The sequence below is a fragment of the Budorcas taxicolor genome, chromosome 13, assembly GCF_023091745.1.
Source record: "Budorcas taxicolor isolate Tak-1 chromosome 13, Takin1.1, whole genome shotgun sequence".
NCBI classification, from domain to species: Eukaryota; Metazoa; Chordata; class Mammalia; order Artiodactyla; family Bovidae; genus Budorcas; species Budorcas taxicolor.
The window spans coordinates 69996535-70018703 of NC_068922.1; the positions used below are offsets into that span (position 1 = coordinate 69996535).

At 42.8% G+C, this 22169-nt stretch overlaps 1 protein-coding gene across 1 annotated transcript in view; it reads right to left on the minus strand.

Annotated features, from left to right (window-relative positions):
• The window catches only part of CHD6 (chromodomain helicase DNA binding protein 6), a 148010-nt gene that overhangs the window by 69569 nt on the left and 56272 nt on the right, over positions 1 to 22169 (minus strand). Inside the window, exons 8-15 of the mRNA XM_052651301.1 lie at positions 19004 to 19090; positions 18681 to 18815; positions 15357 to 15478; positions 13861 to 14104; positions 12488 to 12664; positions 11738 to 11881; positions 8495 to 8750; positions 7276 to 7486 (exon numbers count right to left, since the gene is read on the minus strand). Coding sequence (XP_052507261.1) covers positions 7276 to 7486; positions 8495 to 8750; positions 11738 to 11881; positions 12488 to 12664; positions 13861 to 14104; positions 15357 to 15478; positions 18681 to 18815; positions 19004 to 19090 — 1376 coding nt within the window. The remainder of the gene's footprint in view (positions 1 to 7275; positions 7487 to 8494; positions 8751 to 11737; positions 11882 to 12487; positions 12665 to 13860; positions 14105 to 15356; positions 15479 to 18680; positions 18816 to 19003; positions 19091 to 22169) is intronic.

Below are 22169 nucleotides of genomic sequence, written 5' to 3' on the forward strand. Positions count from 1 at the left end.
CCCCTGACTTCTGGGCCAGATCCTTTGGCTCTTGCCCACACCCCTGTACAAGTATGGCACAGAATTAAACGGGAACAAAACCGAACTGACAGCTGGCGTGGCGACAAGGCTCAAGAGCAAAGAAAATCTTGAGGGCTAGTAAGTCTGAATGAGGAAATTACAGACATCATAAAATTTTCCACACCAAACATCGGTATAGCAGTTAACCCTCTGTGTCAACTGCATTCTGAGTGAAATCCCTAGGAGTTGATGCGGTTCATCAAACGGTAATTGTGAGTCGCTGTCAAACATCAACAAGAAGCAGGTGGCACTCTGGAAAACCTCTGTGTGCTTGGGAGGGAGGGAGGCGGGGAAAGACACGCTTTTGGCACAACAGGAAATGCTGACTTCAGAAGGCCTGAAGGAAATGAACAATCTTGTCTTCCAGCAATAACCCAGCTGGAAAAAATAAAGACTGGGGGAAAAAAAAAAACCCACAGCACAACCATTCATGATTGCCATAAACATATAAAATTCTTACAACTAATCTGAATAAGAAATATGTGGGACTTGGCAACATGACACTAGGGGTCATCTTGGCTTGGTCACCAAGTCCCTAATACCTACAGAGGTCCCAGCACAAGGCTGGCACCTTATAAGTATTTACTGACTCAACGGTGTATACAAAAGACCTGAGGGACTGCAGTGAATATCATGTTCTTCAATGATACCAAGATGTCAGTCCTGCTCTACAACATGCGGAAGAGCTGATCAAAATCTCAACAAATGGGTATAGCTATACACAGATAAATACAGATATGTAAATGTATAATCTTTTTTTAGTAGTGAGGACTGGAGTAGTAAATACATTAAAAAAGAATAAGTCTGAAGTTCATCTGCAATAATATTGAAAATATTAATTTGCAAATAACAATATTGCAAAGCAATAGAAATATTGATCAAAAGAATAGAAAGGTTACATATTACACCCAATATATATAACATCTCAGTACGTTTCATGGATAGTGTCTTATACAAATGGGGAAAAGATGAACTACTTAATAAACAGAAAATCAGACATATTTGGAAGTAAATTAAATTAGACCCCCCCATTAATGTCATTTACCAAAACTGTAGAAGGACTGAAGACTGAAATGCAAAATAATAAAATAAACCAAAGAAATCCAATTAAAGATTCAGAATTAACATACACATTTAACTCTTTTATCTCCTCAAATGTTTAAAATGATAAGTAAAGGGATTTTTTTTTTAATGCATAATAATACTCTCCCCCAAATAAATCTACAAATAGAACATAAGAAGCTATAATAAAATTCTGGAAGTTGGAAAATAAATCAAGTGATACCTGATTCAAAGAAATCCCAGGTGAGAAATAGCCTAATTCAGCATGGTAGAATATCCAAAGGGATCAGGCATTGGTGGCACTAGGTACCCCGAAAGTGGGGATACAAAGAGTCTAAACATAAGAGAACTAACTAGTTGAATATCTGCTGAAGTATCTACTAGCCTATAGATCACCCATCTCAGCCTTGAGAGCGAAAAAAGACCTGTAGCTTTCTCTACCTAGGAAATACCATACAGTAAAAGGCAGAGGTGTTATACTAAAAAAGGGAAGAAGGAAAGAAAGAGATGTTGAGACTTTCCTACCTCTCTCCACCCCTTCCCCACAAGTCAGCTCCAAGTCCAAATAAGTTCCCACCCTATGAGCAGGAGAGAGGAAGAAAAGCATCCCGAAGCACTGACACTGGAGGCTCCTCGATGAAATGGTCCAGCTAGACGGACAGTGTTCACAGATGGAGAGGAAGGCAGCCAACACACTGGCCCACATGCCCAGAGCTTCTCATCTCTGGATCGTGCCTACCATCTGGCAGCCAAACCAGACATCTGAGGAAAGCCTCTGATCTGAAACACGAAGGCTTTGCTTCTGGTCTGAAGGGGCAAGGTCCTAACACACTAACTCTCCAGTAAACAACCGCAAGACCCTGGCAAAATACAGAAACAAAACAAGTGAACAGAAAAACCTACCTGAGAGCTAAGGAGAGCAAGCAGATTTGGGGAAAAACAGGAATCTGTGGTTTTGGCCTTGAGGGGAAGCAGGAATTATGGCAAAGGTACAGGACAGCTACAAATCTTGATGAGAAGCCACTGTCTCTCTGGCCAGAGGCACCAAGGAAAGCAGTCTGGGGCAGCGAGGACCACCAGAGGGTGAGAGGGGGCCTCCAGAAGGGATAGAGATGGTGAACCCCAAACTCTGGGTATAATGGCACCCCACTCCAGTACTCTTGCCTGGAAAATCCCATGGGCAGAGGAGCCTGGTAGGCTGGAGTCCATGGGGTCGCTAAGAGTCGGACACGACTGAGCGACTTCACTTTCACGCATTGGAGAAGGAAATGGCAACCCACTCCAGTGTTCTTGCCTGGAGAACCCCAGGGACGGGGGAGCCTGGTGGGCTGCCATTTATGGGGTCACACAGAGTTGGACACGACTGAAGCGACTTAGCAGCAGTAGCAGCAAGGGTCTGGCTGACCTCTGATGCACACATGCTTGGGGCAAGCTGAAAGCAGTCTGGGCTGAGACTAGACCTGCCAGACGCCAACACCCTTTGCACTTTGAGACTCACCTACTTAACTGCCCCCAAACAGAAACCATCAACACCTCACAGCAATGTAACAGAATCCTGTATCTCCATAACAAAAATGTTCACAATGTCCAGGGGAAACGTGACCCGTTCGCAAAGGAACAGACAACAGATATCAAATCTGAGATGTTCTGATGCTCAGACAAGAACTTTAAAGCAGCTCTTACAATCATGTTCAGTGAAGTAAAGACATGTACATGATGAGTGGAAAGATAGGAAATGAGAGCAGAGAAACAAGACATCACACTAAGAAACAAATGGAAATCTCAAAACTAAAATACAATCTTTAATATAATGAAACCAATGGCATAATAAGCATGATAGAAAAGACAGATGAAAAGAGTCAGTGAACTTGAATACAATTCAAAACAAAAGGAGAGAGAGAAAAAGGACTAGAAAAAGAATAATAAAAAAAGAGAACAGAGCCTAGGGACTTAAAGGTCAAATACAGAGGTAATTGGAATCTCACAGGGAAACATAAAAGTAGGGCAAAAGGATAAAAAAAAGGAAATCAAAGAAATACTGACCAAAACTTTCCTAAATTTGGCGAAAGATCTGCTTATGGATTTAAGGAGGTCAGTGAACTCTGCACAGGATGAAATCCACACATTATAGTCAAGGTGCCACAGACTGAAAATTAAAAAGAAAATCTTAGTAGAGTAAAAAAACACATTATATATGGGGGAACAGCTACTTAAATGACCACAAAACTTCACATCAGAAACCATGGGGGTGAGAACACAGTGGAATAGTAATTCAAAGCGCTGAAAAGAGGGAGAAAAAAAGAAAAAAGCCAACCCAGAATTCTAATATGAAAGACAGAGACATCAACAAACAAAAAGAAAGAAATTTGACTTGAGGAAACAGACACTGTAGGAAGAATGAAAAAATAAAAAATCTATCATCATTCATCTCAAAAGGGCAAGACACTGAGCCTGTGCCATAACCAGCTGAGTGCTATAAAAACTGGAAAATTACAGAAGAAAACTCAGAAATTCATGGTATTCTAGCAGAGGGAGATGGTGAAGGACAGGGAAGTCTGGCGTGCTGCAGTCCACGGGGTCACAGAGAGTCAGATGCGCCTGAGTGACTGAGCAACAAAACCAGAGGTACAGCAAAAACCAGAGGGAAACGAAACGGGATGGGGAGGCAGAGGAAACAGAAAATCAGCCGATCAGTCCAGAAGGTTTGACACACGAATAACAAAAGTTCCACAAACTGAAAGCAGGCCAGAAAGAAATAATCAAAGATAAAATACAAGAAAACACCCCCTAGAACTGACCGAGTATAATTTGCCATGGGAAAGACCTACAATACATCCAGTTCAACAGATGCCATACAAAACCCAGTTCACTGTCAAATGTCACAGTACTGGGACAGAGGACAGATCAAAGCTTCTGAACAGAAAAATCACGTCGCATACACAGACCAGGAATTGGAAAGGCTCTGAATTTCTAGACAATCCTGGAAACTAGAAGACAACGGACTAACAACACCTTCAAAACTCTGTGGGAAAATTATTTCTAATCTACTCTCTCAAACTCAGCCAAATGATTGCTCAACGGTGGGAGTAAACATTCTGACAAAGTCTCAAAACCCATGTATCATTCGCCCCTTCGCAAGAGCTCTCAGAAGAGGTACACAGGGTCCACCAGCAAGATTAGATTCAAGAGGAAAGGAAAAGAAAGCTGTCAGAGTGCTTAAGGAAGGGAGATCACAGACGGTGACTGAGCACCAGGCAGGAGGGGCAACTGGGCAGAGAGGAAGAGACTGAAGGCCTGGGAGAGATGGCTCAGACAGGAAGCTGATGCGGCTGCACATAACAAAGGGGGATTCAGATGGCCACAGTGAATTTTGGACCTGAATTATAATGCGTATATTTAAAATTTCACACTGAATTAAAAAAAAATTATAGCTTCAGGAAAGATAAAAATCATGCAAGAAAGAAACAGTAAACAGCATACTACGTGGCTGAGCTGTAACGCATTATTTACATAAGTCGCAACAAACACTAAATAGTAATTCAACCCAAAGTATTGCATGGCAGGTTGGGAAGATGGGAGGACAGGAGGCACAGAGGTGGTAATTATGAGGGGCAGTGAAAGAAAGGAAATATTCATCTTCCATAATGAGAACAGATAATATTTAAAACTGAAAAAAAAAAAAGAAATTGCAACTACTAACATTCTGTAAAGCTACAGCTATAAACACCAAAAGAAAGCACATAAGGAGTTTAAAAGCTTCAGGCGAGGGGAAGCTGGTGGTATGTGGTGGTATCAGGAAAATGCTGTTTTTCATAGGTCTAAAAGAATAATTTGCCATGTCAAATTATGTGCATGTATAACTTTGATGAAAACAAAAAACTAAATTAAGAAGAAAAAAGTAATGGTGGTATTAAGGCCAGAAGTCCCTGCTGGGTACAGAGTTGGGATGAAAAAAACCACAAAAAAGTGAAAAGAAAAAAGCCATAAAAAAACGAAAAGAAAAAAACTTTAGACTATTTATATGATACAGTTGAGAGGTGGGGGAAGTCTTTTTAAGTATGTTAATTTAAGCATAAATAAGCACTTAAGTTTATTTAAAGCTGTTTTAAGACTGGGAGATAATACAATTTAAAACTTCTAAGAATAAAATAAATAAACAAAAACCCACAGCCATAAAGAAAAAGTCAAAAGCAACACTGGGGAAGCATTTGCACCATATTCCTAACAAGCAATTTTTATAAATTAATTAATAAACAAAAAGGCAAAGAGTAACAGAAAATGGGAGAGCATGAATAAGCAATGCACAGAAAAGAAATATGAACAGTGAATATACATAAAATATATTCACTCTCATTCATAATAATAAGTATAAATTAAAACAAGAGACCATAAGTTTGGCTTATTGAATTAGCAGAGACTAAATGGCAAAAACAGGATTGATCAGAGTATGAGAAAAAAAGAGCATTCTCATACACCATGAAAAGGGAGATAAAAGTGTCTTTCTAGAGGGTGTTTTGGAAATATGTATTAAATGTTTTTAAAAATGTACATCAGAATTTATCCCAAGGAAATAACTGGCAACATTCACAGTGACCAAAAATGATATTCAGAGTTCCTAAAAATGTTGAAAAGTTGGAAACAACCTAAATAAGAGAATATCATTCAAATCATCAAAACTATATTGTAGAAAAATAAAGCAAAAACCTCTATAATATATTAAATAAAAAGGTGAGTTACAATGTAGAATGTAGCATACGATCCCAATTCAAGCAAATCAACAACAAAACTAAATATATGTAGGCACAAAGCAAAGAGACTAAGAAGATAAATGCCCAAGTATGAATGGAGTTTTGAGCTGGTGGTGGTATTAAAAAGTATCGCTATTTTCAAGAGCAACTATAATACTTAGGTAATTTTAAAACAAAATGAGCAATAAGTGATAAAGGAGCTAAATAAAGACATTGGTACTTGGCAAAAGTCTGTTAATTACACTGTTACTCATTTGTGGGGGATCTCTTTAAAAAAATCTTCAAACTAGCAGTTGTATATATTTCGAAAAGGTAACTATGTAAGAAGCAAGTATTCTGGCAATTCATCTAGTGTGAAGTATTAAATAGGAAACTGCTTTCTAGTTTTGATATATTCCTCAAAGAAAAAAAATAATCCAAGTCTCAAGAATTCTTTACCTAAAGATCTCCACTACAGGAGTCTGAGAAATTCTTTTAGTGCCTAATCCGATTTCAGAGAATTATTTATGTAATGTTAAATGTGAGCTTACCCATAGTTAAGTTGGTCGTTTCCTTTAATACTTTTTCTATAAATTCTCCTATGTTATAAGGAGAAACAGAATCTTCAAAGCTCAGAACATGTGGATTTGCCATGATGACTCTATAAAGACAAAGAGGTACTCTAACCCTACCGATGCCTTGGCTAATAGTTTCTAAGATTTTGAGAAGTCTTTTAACATTAAGAATAAATTTTAAAAATCCATTTGCCATCTTCAGATTGTTGGCGGATCCCAATGGCTGGAAATGGATTGATGTAGTGTAATGTAACAAACGTAGTACCCTCACAGAGCCCAAGCAACCCACATGATCCCCAGGCTTTTCACCTGCATGAGGAATGGAACCTAGGTTCAAGGAATTAGAGGAATACAAATAAGAAAATAAACTGGGATGCCACAGCTAGTGTGTCATAAAACCTTAGAGGGCTGGCTGAGAAAAAACCTAAAGCATCCCCAAGTTCAACTGTCAGCTGATGCTCTTTTAACAACTTGATATAGTGATGCTTTCCAGGGTTTATTTTTCTCATCACGGGGCGGGAAGGGGGTTGAGGGGGTAGTAAATACACTATTTTCTTAGCCTTCTGTAATGCTATTTGAACTCTGTTTCTTAAGAAAATATAAATAAATACGCAAAATTTATTTTTTAAGCAAAGCAAGGGCTCCTATCATAGGAAATTCACTCTCAAGACACTTAAACCTGGTCATAAGATTCAACTCTGAATTTTGGCCGATCTTTTAAGAGAAGATTCCTTTTCTCTATTTTCTAACACTTTTTTGTTGTTAAAACATAATTTCTGAATGAATCAAAAAGGCGACAAAGAAAAGGAACTGCCTGCAGGACCTATGCCCAGCTTTGACACAAGGCTCACCTTCTCTGGATGAGATAATCTTCCAGGATGTCGAGACAGCGCACCATCTGTGAGAAGATGAGCACTTTGTGGCCGCCAGCAATCAGCTTAGGGAGCAGTTTATCAATCAGCACCAGCTTCCCTGCAGCCTGGATCATGGCCTGCAGCTGAAAGTCCGGGGCATCGGGGCTGTGGGTTTTCCGGAAGTCCTCCAGAATTTTCTCCTCTGCCCCTGAAAAAGGATGCAACAAAAGTATTCTTTGAACACTCTATATGGGCAAAAGTGACTTTCTATTTGACAGAGCCTAGAAGAAATGGAATGAACTCTTAGGTCCCAAACCAACAGCCTGTGAGGCATCTGCGGTGTGTGCGTCCCTGGTCCATGCCCTCAACCGTAGGCTCTAGTCAGGGGACGACTGACCTGCAGAGAACACAGGGACTTGCTCTCCTGGGAGTCTGACCAGGTAGAGAAAGGATCTGAAATACCAAGCTGACTCAGGCAAGTAAATAAACCTTCACAGGAAGTTGACAAAAAGGAACTTCCCTGGTGGTCCAGCGGTTGAGAATCCACCTTCCAGTGCAGGGGACGTGGGTTTGATCCCTGACCCTACATGTTGTTGGGCAACTAAGCTCACACACCACATCTAGACAGGCCCACGTGCTGCAACTACTGAGCCCATGCCCCACAATAAGAGAAGCCCCCGAGTACCCCAACTAGATAAAGTCTGTGCGCTGCAACAAAGACTCAGCACAGTCTAAATAAAGAAAGAAAAATTTTAAAAGCGGACAAAAAGACATACCTCTTGGACATAAACACTAGCAACTGGCAAGCCATGTTTGGATTTAAAATTTCATCAAAAAGTTTTGTTTTAAAAAAAACCTTCCAACATGGTCTCTATCCAGTACAGTTAATTGTTAATTTATCTGCAGAGTTTTAATCTCACTGCGCCATGATCACTTTTTCAACGAAGTAAGACATCTCCCTGATCCCAAGTGGGAAGTGTGGGCCAGACTGCAGGCCCACAAAGGACAGCAGTCAGACTCATCATCTGTCTTCTGATGGGCAGAGAACTGGTTCAAAACAGGGCTCTGTGTACTCACTGGCCAGATCACTGACGCAGATCCACTGACCTCTTTGAACCTCAGTTTAATACTTGGTAAAAAGTTCAGAATTCACACCCGGGTGTCTCATGGGGACTTGATACGCAAGCTGGAAAGGCCTCCCCGCGTCCCCGCTCACCGTTGATCAGGTAGGGGTGGTTGCAGCACTTCCTCAGCTCCATCATGGTGTTGATGAGGTTGGGCATGTTGTGTTGGTTGGCCCCCTTGGTCAGGAAGGAAAAGTTCTTCTCCAGGATGGCACGGTAGTACTTTTTCTGGATATTGGTCAGCTCTACTTCGATGATTGTCTCTTGCTTGGGAGCGAGGTTCTTTTCCACGTCATCTTTCAGCCGCCGAAGCATCATCGGTTTGAGGATAGACTGTAGTTTCTTCACCTGGCCAGGGAAACGAGACCTGTTTACCTGCCCGGATCCCCATTCAGTAATGGTTACTGGGGTGATGCCAACCTTCGCTACAGTCTCTTGAGCATCTAATTGCAGAACTGCGGCAGCTGACTAAACGTAAGGTCAAGCCTGATGCCTGAACACAGGAGCTTACAGGGGGACTGAAAGGAAAAAAGGGATCTGGTTTTGATTCGTAAGCAATTACTGAGAACTCACGTGGGAATCTTATAAGAATAAAGGGAGAAAGACACAAAGGACAGGACCTCTTCTCCAGGATGGAGAAAACAAACCTCTCTCTCTGACACGCACTTGTATGGAGCAATTGCCTGAGGACTATTTTCAGCCATGTTAGGAGGCACAAGTGATATATTACAAGGGGAAGATGTATATGCTGAAAGAACAGAGTAAGAAGCAGGGGGAATCTGGGGGTGGGCCAAATGGATGAAGGTGGTCAAAAGGCACATGCTGCCAGGTATAAAATGAGTAAGTCCCGGGGGTGTAACAGACAGCAAAGAGACTACCGTTAGTAATACCATATTGTATATGTGAAAGTTGCTAAGAGTAAACCTTAAGACTTCTCATCACTAGAATAAAATTTACATATGTATGGGGAGGCAACTAGATTTATTGCTGTGATAACTTTACTATATACTACTATATCACTTTACTATATTACATATATTGAATTGTTACAAAACACATCCGAAACTAATATAGTGTTGCATGTCATTTATATCTCAATTAAAAAAAAAAAAAAAGCAGAGGCAATCTGGAAGTGCATTCCTCTCATATCTAAATAAAAGCAGCCAACAAGTTTGGGGGTAGTGACATACACAGGGAATGCGGTAAAGTGACACCTCCCACTCCATCAGGCAAGCTGTCATCTCAGGGGCACTTCGAGCCTGACAGTCTTCTTTGCTATGATTTGTGTGTTCTTGCCCTAACAGACCAGGCCTGGACAGCAGATCTCTATGCACTTGACTGCACTGGCAAGATGACTTGCTCACTCTCCCAAGAAGAGGGCAGAGACGGGATTCAAAGTCAAGGTACCTGAGTTCACCCTGAGCTAAAACCTGAGACCAGTAAGATTAATGCTGGTGGGACAGTAAGAGGCAAGTGCAAAAGATCAAGTTATAAAGAGCTGTTCAGAAATTTCAAAAGGGTAGATTCTCCACAAATAAGCTGTGGGTTGTGCCAATGCTTCCTGCTGAAATAAAGTGATTTCTAGAGAGTCTGATTTAAAGGAGTTACTGGAGCAGGTTTTAAACAACAAGGAATAGGCTTTACTTTGTAACCAGATGCTTTCTAAAACTTCTATTTTACTGGGATTTAAAACATACAGACATTTGGGGCCATTTTTGTGGCTTTTCCCTAACAAACCCCAATCTTCAATCTAATCCATTTAATGAACGCTTTATTTTAGCAACCACGGAACTTAGGTATGTAATCCCCCACAGGGATAAGGAATTACTGCGTAAGAACCCAAAGGGGAAAGACACAGCTAGGGACTTGTTAAAAGACAGGGACAAATGCCAAGTCTGCCACATGCTGGGTTCAGCGTTCGCCCTTCACTTGGTTCGTACCTTGAATCATTTAGAGTATACTATATGCCAGACACTGTGCTGGTCAATACAACAAACACAACTTGGGAGGAGATGTGGGCCTTGTCCTCAAGGAGGTCATTGTCTAGGAAGAAGAGAAAACGCATACCACAAAATAAGTGCAATGGGAGAAGAGGAAGCATTTCTAATGGTCCAAAAACGGAGAGAGGGCTGGAGTTGGCTTTGCAAAGATCAATAGATACTGCAAACGTCAAGAAGGGGAATGAAGTTTGATTACTCACTGCTCTCAAAGTCTGACTCGTCGCTGAAGTAGAAACAAACAGACTGGAACCACAGCGTGTACTCTCAAGACATCTGTTAGTGAAATTCCCAAACTTTCTCCATTCCCAAATTCTCTGCCCCAACCCACTCTCACGCCACTGCTAGATTAATTTAGCAGAACTAATTTTGTCGTTGCCTCAAAGCCTTGTGTTGCTTTTCTAATGCTCACCAAATCCTTCAACCTGTCTTTCAAGATGCTCCCACAATATAGTGCTAAACTCCTCCGGCTTCATACTCCACAGTTCATCCCCAGCTCAGCCAGATGATCCCCTACCACTGAATAAATTCCATGGCTGCTGCTGATTGCTTTTTTTTTCCCATGCAAAGTAGTCATTATCACCTCTCTCTCTGCCTAATGAAAACTTACCCACCCTTTAAAGTTTATTCTCCAACTGTACTCTCTCCATGCAGTTGTTCCAAAGTCCTAACAGATGTGACCTTTCTCGCCTTTAAAGTCTTCAGCTCTGTTCATTGTTCCTCTTGTGACCCTTACACCTGTCTGCCTTATTTCTGTAATGTCCAGTGGAGATTCCTACACATCATAGATAGATATTTATTAATGTTGGTTTGTTTCTTTACAGCTTTGAGTCCAATAAGCTAGACTCAGGACCACATCTTTGAAAACAGGAAATTGAACTGATCTGGACAAAACTGGACTGACCAACTACTCTAGAGTACACCTGCCTTCTGTTCCTCACTATCTGTGTATTTGGTTGTACTCAAGAAAATGAGCCTGGAAACATGTTGCAGGTGGTGGAGGAGGAAGGGCGAAGGATGAAGGAAGCAGAGGAGGAGGGAAGCATGGCCCTGAGGGCAGACGATGAACAAAATCACTGAAGTTATTTATACATGAGATTAGTGAAAGCAAGAGGCTGGAGATTAGGTATTCTGGATGCTGATTCATTTATTGTTTGGATAGAAACTGCTAATGATCAGTTGATCCTCCTCCACATAAATTAAATAAAGGAGGCGATGCTCATTTTACCAGGGGTGTGAGAACTGGCTAACTCCTGTCCCCATGGTGACTTTGTTTTTCCCTTGATGGTGAAGGTAGTGATCACCTTGACTCCTCCAATCCTTCAGGCCCCTATTTACCTGTTCCTCTGTTTTCAGATCTCCAAACTCCTCCAAGAAAGCAGTCTCTGAAGGGAACTGTGACGGCTCCAGGAAGTTGAGCAGACTGAAGAGCTCCTCCACCGAGTTTTGCAAGGGTGTCCCCGTGAGCAGCACCTTATGCTCCTGCACAAATTCACAGCACGGGGAACAGGTCTGAGCCGCCAAGACAGCAGGTTTGAGTGGGCAAGTGACGCCAGGGCCTCTTGGGCTCAATTTGGGGGCAATTTTGTTTTTGCTTTTATGACAACATCGAGTAATAACATCAACAAACAGATCAACCTTCCTTTCACATCCCTGAGTCCAGCAGCAATTCCATGTTAGTTAAAGCACCCATTCACTCATTCACATTCTGGAGGGCCTGCTAGCCACAGACTGGGCACTGTGCCAAGGCAGTAATGTTCAAGGCTATCATCTTTGGTACCAGATCATTCAGGGACCTGGAAACAAGCCAAAACAACTTACATTTCCAGGTCACAAATGCCATGGTACTTAAGATGCCCCTGGGTCCCTCTGGGAGTCAATCTGTGGCAAAGGTCAAATTGCTGACCCAGTTTATAACAGCAACAACAAAAACTTGATTCCTGCACCACTGGAGCTACAAAGGGCAAGAAGAAAATCTAGGGTAAACAGACGGTGCACAAGCAAGCTGCATGCAGATGGCTAAAGAACGCTTCCTCCACTGTGAACAGGAGGGGACTGTGTTTACAGAAAGAGCTTGCCAACTCTCACCAGGGCCATGAGCTTCAGGCCCTCCAGAAGCTTGCAGTTCCTGTTCTTCAACCTGTGGGCTTCATCGATGATCACACAGCTCCAGTGAATCTTCTTCAGCTCTGGGCAGTCTGCCAGGATCATCTCAAATGTTGTAATGACAACATGGAACTTGAAGACGCCTGACAGGGGGTTTCCCTGAGGATGACACAAGCGAAGGCAGAGCTTTACACATGGCTGGAGAGCGCAGCTGCCGGGTTACAAGCTGGACTGGAGAAGGTGGCAAGATAGATGGTCAGACCTAGGTGAGAGGCCAGTAAGCGCAATCTTCCTCTTTGAGAAGAGAAAGAATAGGAGAACCAAACCAGCTGTTTCGACAAGAGAGAGATCCCATTAATTCAAAGAAACAAAAATCAGGATAGCATGTACCCCCACAAAAGCGAGACGACAGAGTATGGAAGGCCAAGCAAGGAAGCTTTTTGTTCATTACTTGCCATGATAAGGAAAGCTGATGGGTGTTGATTCACATGTTCCTAGCCAGCAGGTGGTCTAAACCACACAGAGCTTGAATGCCCAAAGAAAACCCTCTTTGCTAGTTTTCAGGCAGAATTAGTTTCACCTTGTAACTTGGGTTCTAGAACAGATTTAACATGATGATCCTGATTCACCTGGGACAAGTGCTACCAGGCAGGACATACTTTTGTCTTTCCGTTTGTCTTACTGCTACCATCACATTTAAAAAGCAGAGCTGCGTCACATTAGAACACATCTTAAATCTCTCCTGGGTGTCTCCTGCTGCCTGTGAAAACTATGGTATGAGCCCTGCCTCTCCTGTGACTGAATTCATTCAATTTTTACCTTCTTTGTGAAAACCAATGCTCTGGACAAGCCTATAAGGATACTGAGCAAAGTGCTTATATTTAACAAAATCTTCTTGCTAAATCCTGCTGTGCTTTAACCTATTTGTTTTCTCTTTATGCTTTAACCTCAAATCCGTTAACCTCCTCTCTCTCCCAACTCCCTGGCTGAGGATCCTTCCTCTGTTTACAAATCCCTCTGCTCACCTTCTTCACTGAGCACATGGCAATTCAGATAAAATTTTCTGCATGTAAAAGCAACTTCGTAAGCCAACCAAGAAGCCAAGCTTTCGGTGTCCTAAAAAGAGCCTCTGGTGTATGTCAGAGCGGAAAGTGTGCCCTTCAGTTCTGTGTTTCATCACAGATGAAGTTACCAGGGAGGAGTGAGACGTCTGCCTCAATAAGTACGTGACTCTACAAAGTAAGCCAACAGTAATTCCACGCAGGGCATTGGACTCTGGAGGACAAGGGGTGGAGAGGCTGCTGTGAGCACAATGGCAAGCTGCCCAGGGCCTCTGCGATGAGTGGGGGGCCCACCTGCGCGTCTCTGTACACCATCTCGTACTGCTGGATCATCTGCCTGCTGATCTGGCTGCCGTGGTACACGATGGCGTTCATCTCTGTCCACGTCCGGAACTCCCGCTCCCAGTTGGTGATGGTGGAGAGCGGGGCGATGATGAGGAAAGGGCCGTGGATGCCCCTGAGGAATATTTCTGAAAGGAACGTGATGGACTGGATGGTTTTCCCTAGGCCCATCTCATCAGCCAAAATGCAGTTTTTCCTGCAGAGTAAGAAACAAACCATTCATCGCCAATGTTGGAAAGAGGCGGAGGTTGGTTACAATGAAAAAGATACTACAGAAGCGTACCTTGACCTGTAAGGTCATCGGTGGAGGTTTTATCAGCATTTTCCAGAGATGCAACTGAGGCAAGTTTCCATTATCGTTATTTACACCCTGCCTACTTCCAGAAGGGAACTATTGCAACTTGTGAGAAAATACATGAGATGCATCGATTCAAATGGAAACTAAAGATACTAAAAATTAAAATAATAATGCGGCAAGGAGAAAATTATAAAATGCCTCAAATCTACGCCAGTTCTCTACCTGACAAATTTCACGGAAGCTAAGGCAAAAACAGAAGCACAAGCTACACGATTCTCATTGTCTATCACCTGTGTTATCAAAGGACAGACTTTCAACCCCTACCCTAACTTCTGTGTCAGAATGAAAACGCTGGTCTCTTGCGGTGACCCAGAAGCATGGACTGCACACAGTGGTCATCTCTGAAGGTGCGGCCCCTCTTCAGTCTTGCTCATCACTGCACAGGTGGGCAACCCCAGACCTGCTGTGTTTCAGTGAGCTATGCCCTGAGTCCCACTGTGAGTGACAGAGACAAGGTTGGAACACAGGTCTCCAGAGTGCCAGCTTGGTATGTGTTCCACTTCGTGTGGTCTTTAAAATCAATGCTAGATTGTTAATAAGAATGTTAACAATTCTTATTAACCCTAGAATGTTAATAAGATCTTAACCCATCTTTCTCAGATGTCATTTGCTTCACCTAGATTCTCACAGGGACTGAAGCTCAGGGTTGAAAACGACAAGTCGAGGCCATCCATGGCTCACACACAGATAGTGGAGTTGGGACTAGAATGCAGATGCATTCACCTTTAGAGGCACTTTGTGTTAAAGATTTGGGAGATAAAAACACAGTTATTAAAGGATCTTTGGGGTTTTGTTTCATTTAGGTTGAGCCCAACCTTCTGACAAAGGAAATAAAAGAACAATGTTGATGACATCTAAAGATCATTACTCTCTGGTCAGAGAAACCAAACCAAACCAAACCTGACATGACAAACAGAAGTCCTGGTACGTCTGATGTACAGAGATCACCCACTAAACTGACAGCTCCATTGCACTCCTCCACCACTCGGCTACTGCCCCTCTATGCTGGCTAAGCCCACCATCTCCCTCCTGGCACAAACGTTTGGTAGAAAGATCAGCCCTGAAGACAGGACTGGTTCTGGTTCCACACCTGTTATACCAGTTAAAAAGAAGCCAGTTCATCCCCTCCAGCTGGTACTCCCGGAGCTGGTTACTGTTCTTATACTCTCGCGACTTCTCAAGTTTCTGCCAGGAGTCTGAAGCGGGTCGCTCCTAGGGGAGGGAGGGCAGAAAACACAGGACACAGAGCGATGTCTCAGCAGCACGGTGTGGAGTGGGATGCGGGGGGGGGGAGGTGGCGAACCTCACAACGCCATCCTAGAACTACCTGCAGACTGCCCCTGCTATCTTCTGACTGACGAGCAGGCCCTGTATTTTCTAGATTTCAGCAGATTACACTAAGAACACCTCTATAAAATTTGCAAGCAATTAATGAAGAAGAGAAACAGATTCACCTAAAATCTTGGTTAAGTGTTATATTGCTTTACTGATTACTTAGACTCTTAGAAATCACTCCCACTTACATTTTAATTTCCCTACAAGCTGGCACCAAGGTTTTTAGTTTTCTATAGATAGAATTTTTTGTTATTTGTCCCTGTGGTATCAGTTCAGGAAAGTATGGTGGGTCAAATATTTTGTTGATGAGTTTCTAAAGCTAAAAAGCCTACATAATTGAAATTATAAATTCCTTAAATTAGCCATAAATGTAAGAGCAATCTTACTGCTTTACTTTTCAATATGAACACCAATTTCTAAATGTAACTGATCTCTGTTTATATGAAACGCCATTTTTAGCATATATTAAGTTCTAATATAGCCAGGGAGCTATATCCAGAGTCTTCATTCTGTTCCACTAAACTGTCTCACGCTGCAGTAAAATCACACTTTTGAATTACTATAGCTCTACATCTGATGGGGAATTATTTTTTCAAAAATGTCTTGGCTATTTTTCAATTTAGTATTCTGTGCAACTGTAGAATCAATGTCAAATTCCCTTAAGTTTCTATTGGAATTTCTAATCTGGGGAAATTTAAAATTTTTAAGTATTAAGTCTGCCCATCTAAAAACTTTGTGTATTTAGGTTTTAATTATTTGGACATAGATTTGATTATTTTGCTTCTAGACAAATTGAGCCCCTAGACTGACACTTTGAAGGTCTCAAAAAAAAAAAAAAAATCTTAGCTATGTCTGTAGTTACATAGAGAATTTTGAGACTGCAGCTTTTCTAACAGCAATTTTAGTTTGTGAGTTTTACTTTGGGATATTACAGAAAGTTTACTCCTAAAATATGTTATTATCTAAAACTAAGCCATTTGCATGTGAGATTTAATAAAATATCCCCAATCATATTGTATCATTGATATATGGAGGTAAATATAATGGTTCAATCTGTCCAGACTACTGAAAGTGTGGAAACTTTCAGAAACTTACATACCACAACTTAACCTACAAAATTACGATAGCTGTAGTTAGGCTAAGCTCCTTGAAATACAACTCTGTTGAATATTACTATCAGCACATAGGTACAAGGTGCTTTTAGAAATGCTGCTGCTGGTACTAAGTCACTTCAGTCATGTCCGACTCTGTGCGACCCCATAGACAGCAGCCCACCAGGCTCCCCCGTCCCTGGGATTCTCCAGGCAAGAACACTGGAGTGGGTTGCCATTTCCTTCTCCAATGCATGAAAGTGAAAAGTGAAAGTGAAGTCGCTCAGTCGTGTTCGACTCTTAGCGACCCCATGGACTGCAGCCTACCAGGCTCCTCCGCCCATGGGATTTTCCAGGCAAGAGTACTGGAGTGGGTGCCATTGCCTTCTCTGTTTAGAAATGTAAGGGAAAATAATTTATTATGTCAAAAAAATTTTTTTAAGAGAAAGCTTTTAAGCCAAGATATTCTCTTATAAACTCTCTTGCTCTGTTCCCTTAATTACATTCTTATCCCCTAGGAATCATTCAGCCTGGCTTCCTGAAGTTCATGTAACTCATTTTAATGGCACTCTACCCGACACTATGGGGAGACTTTCTGGAATGTTCCTCATCTCTAGAGACCGAAGGGGCTCACTTTTAGCATCACAGATACTGTAGAATAGACTTTCACTGCAGGTTACTACTTTGCTGACCTGGTAGCACTCCAGATACAGAGGCATCACACACTAATCTAGTCCCTCCTCTGGGTTTTTCCGCTTTCTCCAGATTTCAGTTTTACATCACCTACTGCCCAGAAACTTCAGCGATCTAAGGATGAGACTTGAAATCAGCTAGAAGTTTCCGATGCCTAGTCTGGCTGGCTCCTCAGTGGTATCACAGACGACAGACAAACACCTACCCCAGGGCTCCAAAACCTTCAGTGGCCATTATTAAATTCAAAAGAGAATTGATATTTCGAGTCTCCAAGGTGGGTCTTGACTATTAAATGACTGCTACTCTCTTTGCAAAGTCGTTACTGACACTCATGTCTCACTCTCCCCAAAACAAGCAACCAATTTTTAACCAAAAAGCTTTTAGGGATAGGATGTCCTAGTCATTAAGACAAGCGGTATAAAAACAACAATAAGGAACTGGATAACAGGTTTTCATATTAAAATTTGATTTTTTGGTGGGGGGGGGGCAAGATTTCCTGGTGGCCTAGTAGTTAGGACTCTGCACCCTCACTGCAGGGAGCACAGATTTGATCCCTGGTCAGGGAACTAAGACCTTGCACACCACACAGTATGCCTGCCCGCACCCCCCCCCGCCAAAAAAAAAGTGACTTAGAAAAACACCAAACTGATCATTCCAGTCTTTAGCCATCTTTAACATCTCTGATTCTCTTCCCAAGTTAGTTACACCTTAACTGAGCTCTATCCCAATTCTGCCTCTTTTTAATTACTAGGTACCCCGTGACATTCCTGCAGCTTGGTGGTAATAAGCCAGAATCAGAAAAACTAACCAATTCAACACATATGGAAAACTTATGTTTTCTCTGCCAAGTCGTAGGGATCTTTTGATAAAGGAGAGTTCTTCCCTTTAAGAGTATTCTGAGTAAAAGCAAAGGATAAAACCAAAGAAAAGAGATCACTGATGAAGAGATAAGAAACAGGAAACAAAAAAGATACCAAGAACTTATGGAGCTTCTTTCCCAAGCCAGGCAGTTCTTACACCTTCTATCTTACCGACCGCACATGACAGCCATACACCAAGAAAACAAAGCTCACAACCAAGCTTCTTAAATGTCACATCCATCAAACTAGAGCTCAGACCTAAAGCTGACCCAGTGCTAGGAAAGTGTGATGTGGGCAGAAACATACTCTGAACCCCAGTTCCAATGGGCACAACCCACAGTAAGATGCCACAGAAACCACTCGGGAGAACCGCCTGGGGGACACCCCGGATCGTCGCATTACAAGAGACACCAGATAGTGACGTGGGTACGTTACCACGTGCTTGATTTCGGGGAGCACTTGCAGAGATTCGAATTCTTTAACTTTGGCAGGATCCACGTCCTCTTCCAGTTCCCACGTGCTCTCTTCGTAAGGCAGTGAGCACCACTTCACCAGGTAATGCGTCACCTCCTGGAGGCAAAAGGGAGGGGCACTGATGTTCTTTCTACTTCGTTAGAGCCATCGGTCCTGCACTGAGGACCTAGGAAACCCTCCCTATGATACAGCACACAAAGGCCATTGAAACAGAGGCCACGTGTTGACAAAACACGAGACAAGCAAGGAAGACACTTTGGAAGAGTTAAAACAGAAACACCCACCTCTCCGGTTTCTGCATCCTTGGTGTGGGCCACCTCTAAGATGCGATCGACCTCCACATAGTCTGGGTTGAACAAGTCTTCGTCAGGCTAAGGCAAATGGGAAAGAAGAGCTCCAGCACCCAGTGTTTTATCTTTAAGTGATCCCTCCAACCCTGGGCTCTATCGGGGAATGCAGAATGAAAAGGTCTGCTTGAGTTTAATTAGGTCCCATTTGTTTATTTTTATTTCCATGACTCTAGGAAGTGGGTCAAAGAGGATCTAGGTGCAATTTATGTCAAAGACTGTTCTAAGTTGTCCTCTAAGAGTTTTGTAGTTTCTGGCCTTACACTGAGGTCTTTAATCCATTTTGAATTCATTTTTGAGTATGATATTAGAAAGTAATCTAACTTCATTCTTTTATATAAAAGAATGCCCAGTTTCCCAAGCACTACTTATTGAAGAGGCTGTCTTAGAACACTGTAAAGCAATTACATTCCAATAAATTTAAAAACAACAACAAAAAAAGGAGGCAACTCACCAACTTTTCTCATTGTCCCCAAATCCTGCCCTTCAGGACTACATTTAAAGGCACAACCACATCTTCCAGGTTGCACCAGGGGTAAGGATTTCCTATTGGTCATTTCAATGCGTGCATACTAAGTCACTCAGTCGTGCCCAACTCTTTGGACTATAGCCTGCCAGGTTCCTCTGTCCATGGAACTCTCCAGGCAAGAACACTGGAATGGGTTGTCGTGCCCTCCTCCAGGGTTATTAAGTACTGAGCAAAAATCAGCACAAAGAGGATTTCCAGAGATAACCCATGGAAATCCGGAATGTTAGTTTCTTTTTCTTCTTTACACCAGTAACAGTTAATAACTGGATGGATGCATGAGGGGAGCTTATGGGGATACTGATAATGTTTTATTCCTTGATCTAGGTGGTGGTTACATAGGAGTGTTTATTTTGTAAAAGTTCATTGAGCTGTACTCTTAGGACTTGTTTACGGTTAAATAGACCACGCTTCCCGCACCACCACCCTCCCCAAAGTGTACCTATAAGAACAGTAATAAGCAAGATTTAGAAATATTCAATGTGTGTCCAGTGCTTTCGTGAAAGCCTCAAAACTACCTCACGAGTAGTAAGTGCTGTAAATACTTTAGAGATGACAGAACTGACTCAGAGAGGTTAAAAATGTCCTGTGGCCAGGGTCGCAAAGCCACGTGGACCGGAACCCTTACCCAGGTCTTTCTTGCCCAGAAGCCCTCCTCTGAACTGCAGGGGTGTTCTCACTGCCCCTTAAGCTGGAAGGCACTTTAGGAGCTATATAGTTTCACCTTCCAATATACACAGGAACACTTCTTACAGCAACCCTGGCAAATCCACCCTGGGATTCAATTACTCCCGTGTTCAGGAATTTATTGCCCTCTGAGACCTGACCCATCGCCAAGACAGCTTTACCTCTGCCTGTTCAGGAGTAGCATCACAATCTTTATCATTATCACTCTCAAATTACTGCCTAATTTTCCTCCTGGACTCACTGGAGTGAACTGCTTCCTCTACAGAAGCAGTAGCCAAGTGATTCTCTCCTCTCTATCCGAATACCTCCCAACCCCAGGTGTTCAATGTTCTTCAGATGCCATGTTTCCAGATCCCTCGGTGATGCAGAGAGCTAACCTTTGTGGAGCAGTGACCGTGGGCCGGGCACCATGCTAAGCACTTTCATCAACACTGTGTCATTTAATCCTCCCAGGTATCGTGAGGGTTAGGAGGATTTCTGATTTATGAAAACAAAGGATGCTGAGTCCAGAGGAGCTCATTCAGTTGCCCCAAGGATGTTCAGCAGTGCGTGGACACCTGTGGGTGTGGATGTTGGGGGGGGCCAGCACTGGGCATCCACTGCCCACCTTTGCTCTCAATCACTCAGACATGCTTCTGCCCACTGTTAACAGTCCTTCCCCAGCTGCCGTCAGGCTTTACAAAGTCTCTGACTGAATCCCACTACCCACATCAGCACAATACTCAGGAAAGAATGGAGCATGGCAGGCAGGGTGCCATCTAGGATTACTGGCAGCTTTTAAGCCCCACCCTACTCTTGCTGATGTTGTTCAGTCGCTCAGTCACATCCGACTCTTTTGTGACCCCATGGACTGTAGCCCACCAGGCTTCTCTGTCCATGGGATTTCCCAAGCAAGAATACTGGAGTGGGTTGCCATTTCCTTCTCCAAGGGATCCTCCCAATCCAGAGACCAAACTTGCGTCTTCTGCATTGGCAGGCGGACTGTTTACCACTGAGCCACCAGCTCTTGGTTCACAGTAAACTTTGTCCCTTGAGCTGTGATCCAGTCATCTTCCCCACTCCAAAGTTGTAAAGATCTTTACAATACCAATGTGAGCCATTATATTTACTTATTGCCATTTGCATGATTTAATTCATCCTTGCCTGTCCAGGTGAACCTGAACTTGGATTCCGTCATTCATTCTCCCAGCGCTGGGTCTGGTGCTGAGGAGTCAGGGGCTAACAGGCCTCTGGCCCCGTGGGGTGTGGGAAACGCTCAGCCTTCTAGCCTGACTCTCCTTCACACGTGCCCCTGGCTACCTCATAAAGCAGCTGGAAGTAATGTGTATGAAGAAGCTCTATTCAGAACTAGGTTATTATTTACAAGAATATCATTTATGCAAGTTATAAGTAAAACTGTCGACCAGGTCAAGACTGAAGACAGTGTTATAGCAACTACTTCCCAATTTTCCCTCCTCTCATAGTGGCCTCCAATCTCCTCCCATAACTGTCTGTTCTCACTAGGATCTCACCAGGGACTCCCACTATGGTATTTCTACACATCCTAACACAGTTTTCTCTCTCAATACCCAACCAAGGGAAGAAAAAAAAAATCACTCCCTTGGGCATAAATCAGAAACTAGACTCATGGGGCTTCGTAGACTGCATTGAGGAGTCTGGACTTTATTCCAGGGAGACAGGAAGTGCTACAGGGTCTAAGCAGGCAACCCTCCTCACCGGCCTGGGCACAGCCAAGTGGTGACTGAGCACGGAGCCTGCGCCTGGTGTCCTGGAGAGAAACACAAGGAAGGCGAGACCCTGTCTGCCTCGCAGGGCTCAGAATGGCAGACCCAGACCTGTAAACAAGTCTCTATGCTACAAATCCTCGCTAAAATAGAGGTGTGAGTGCGA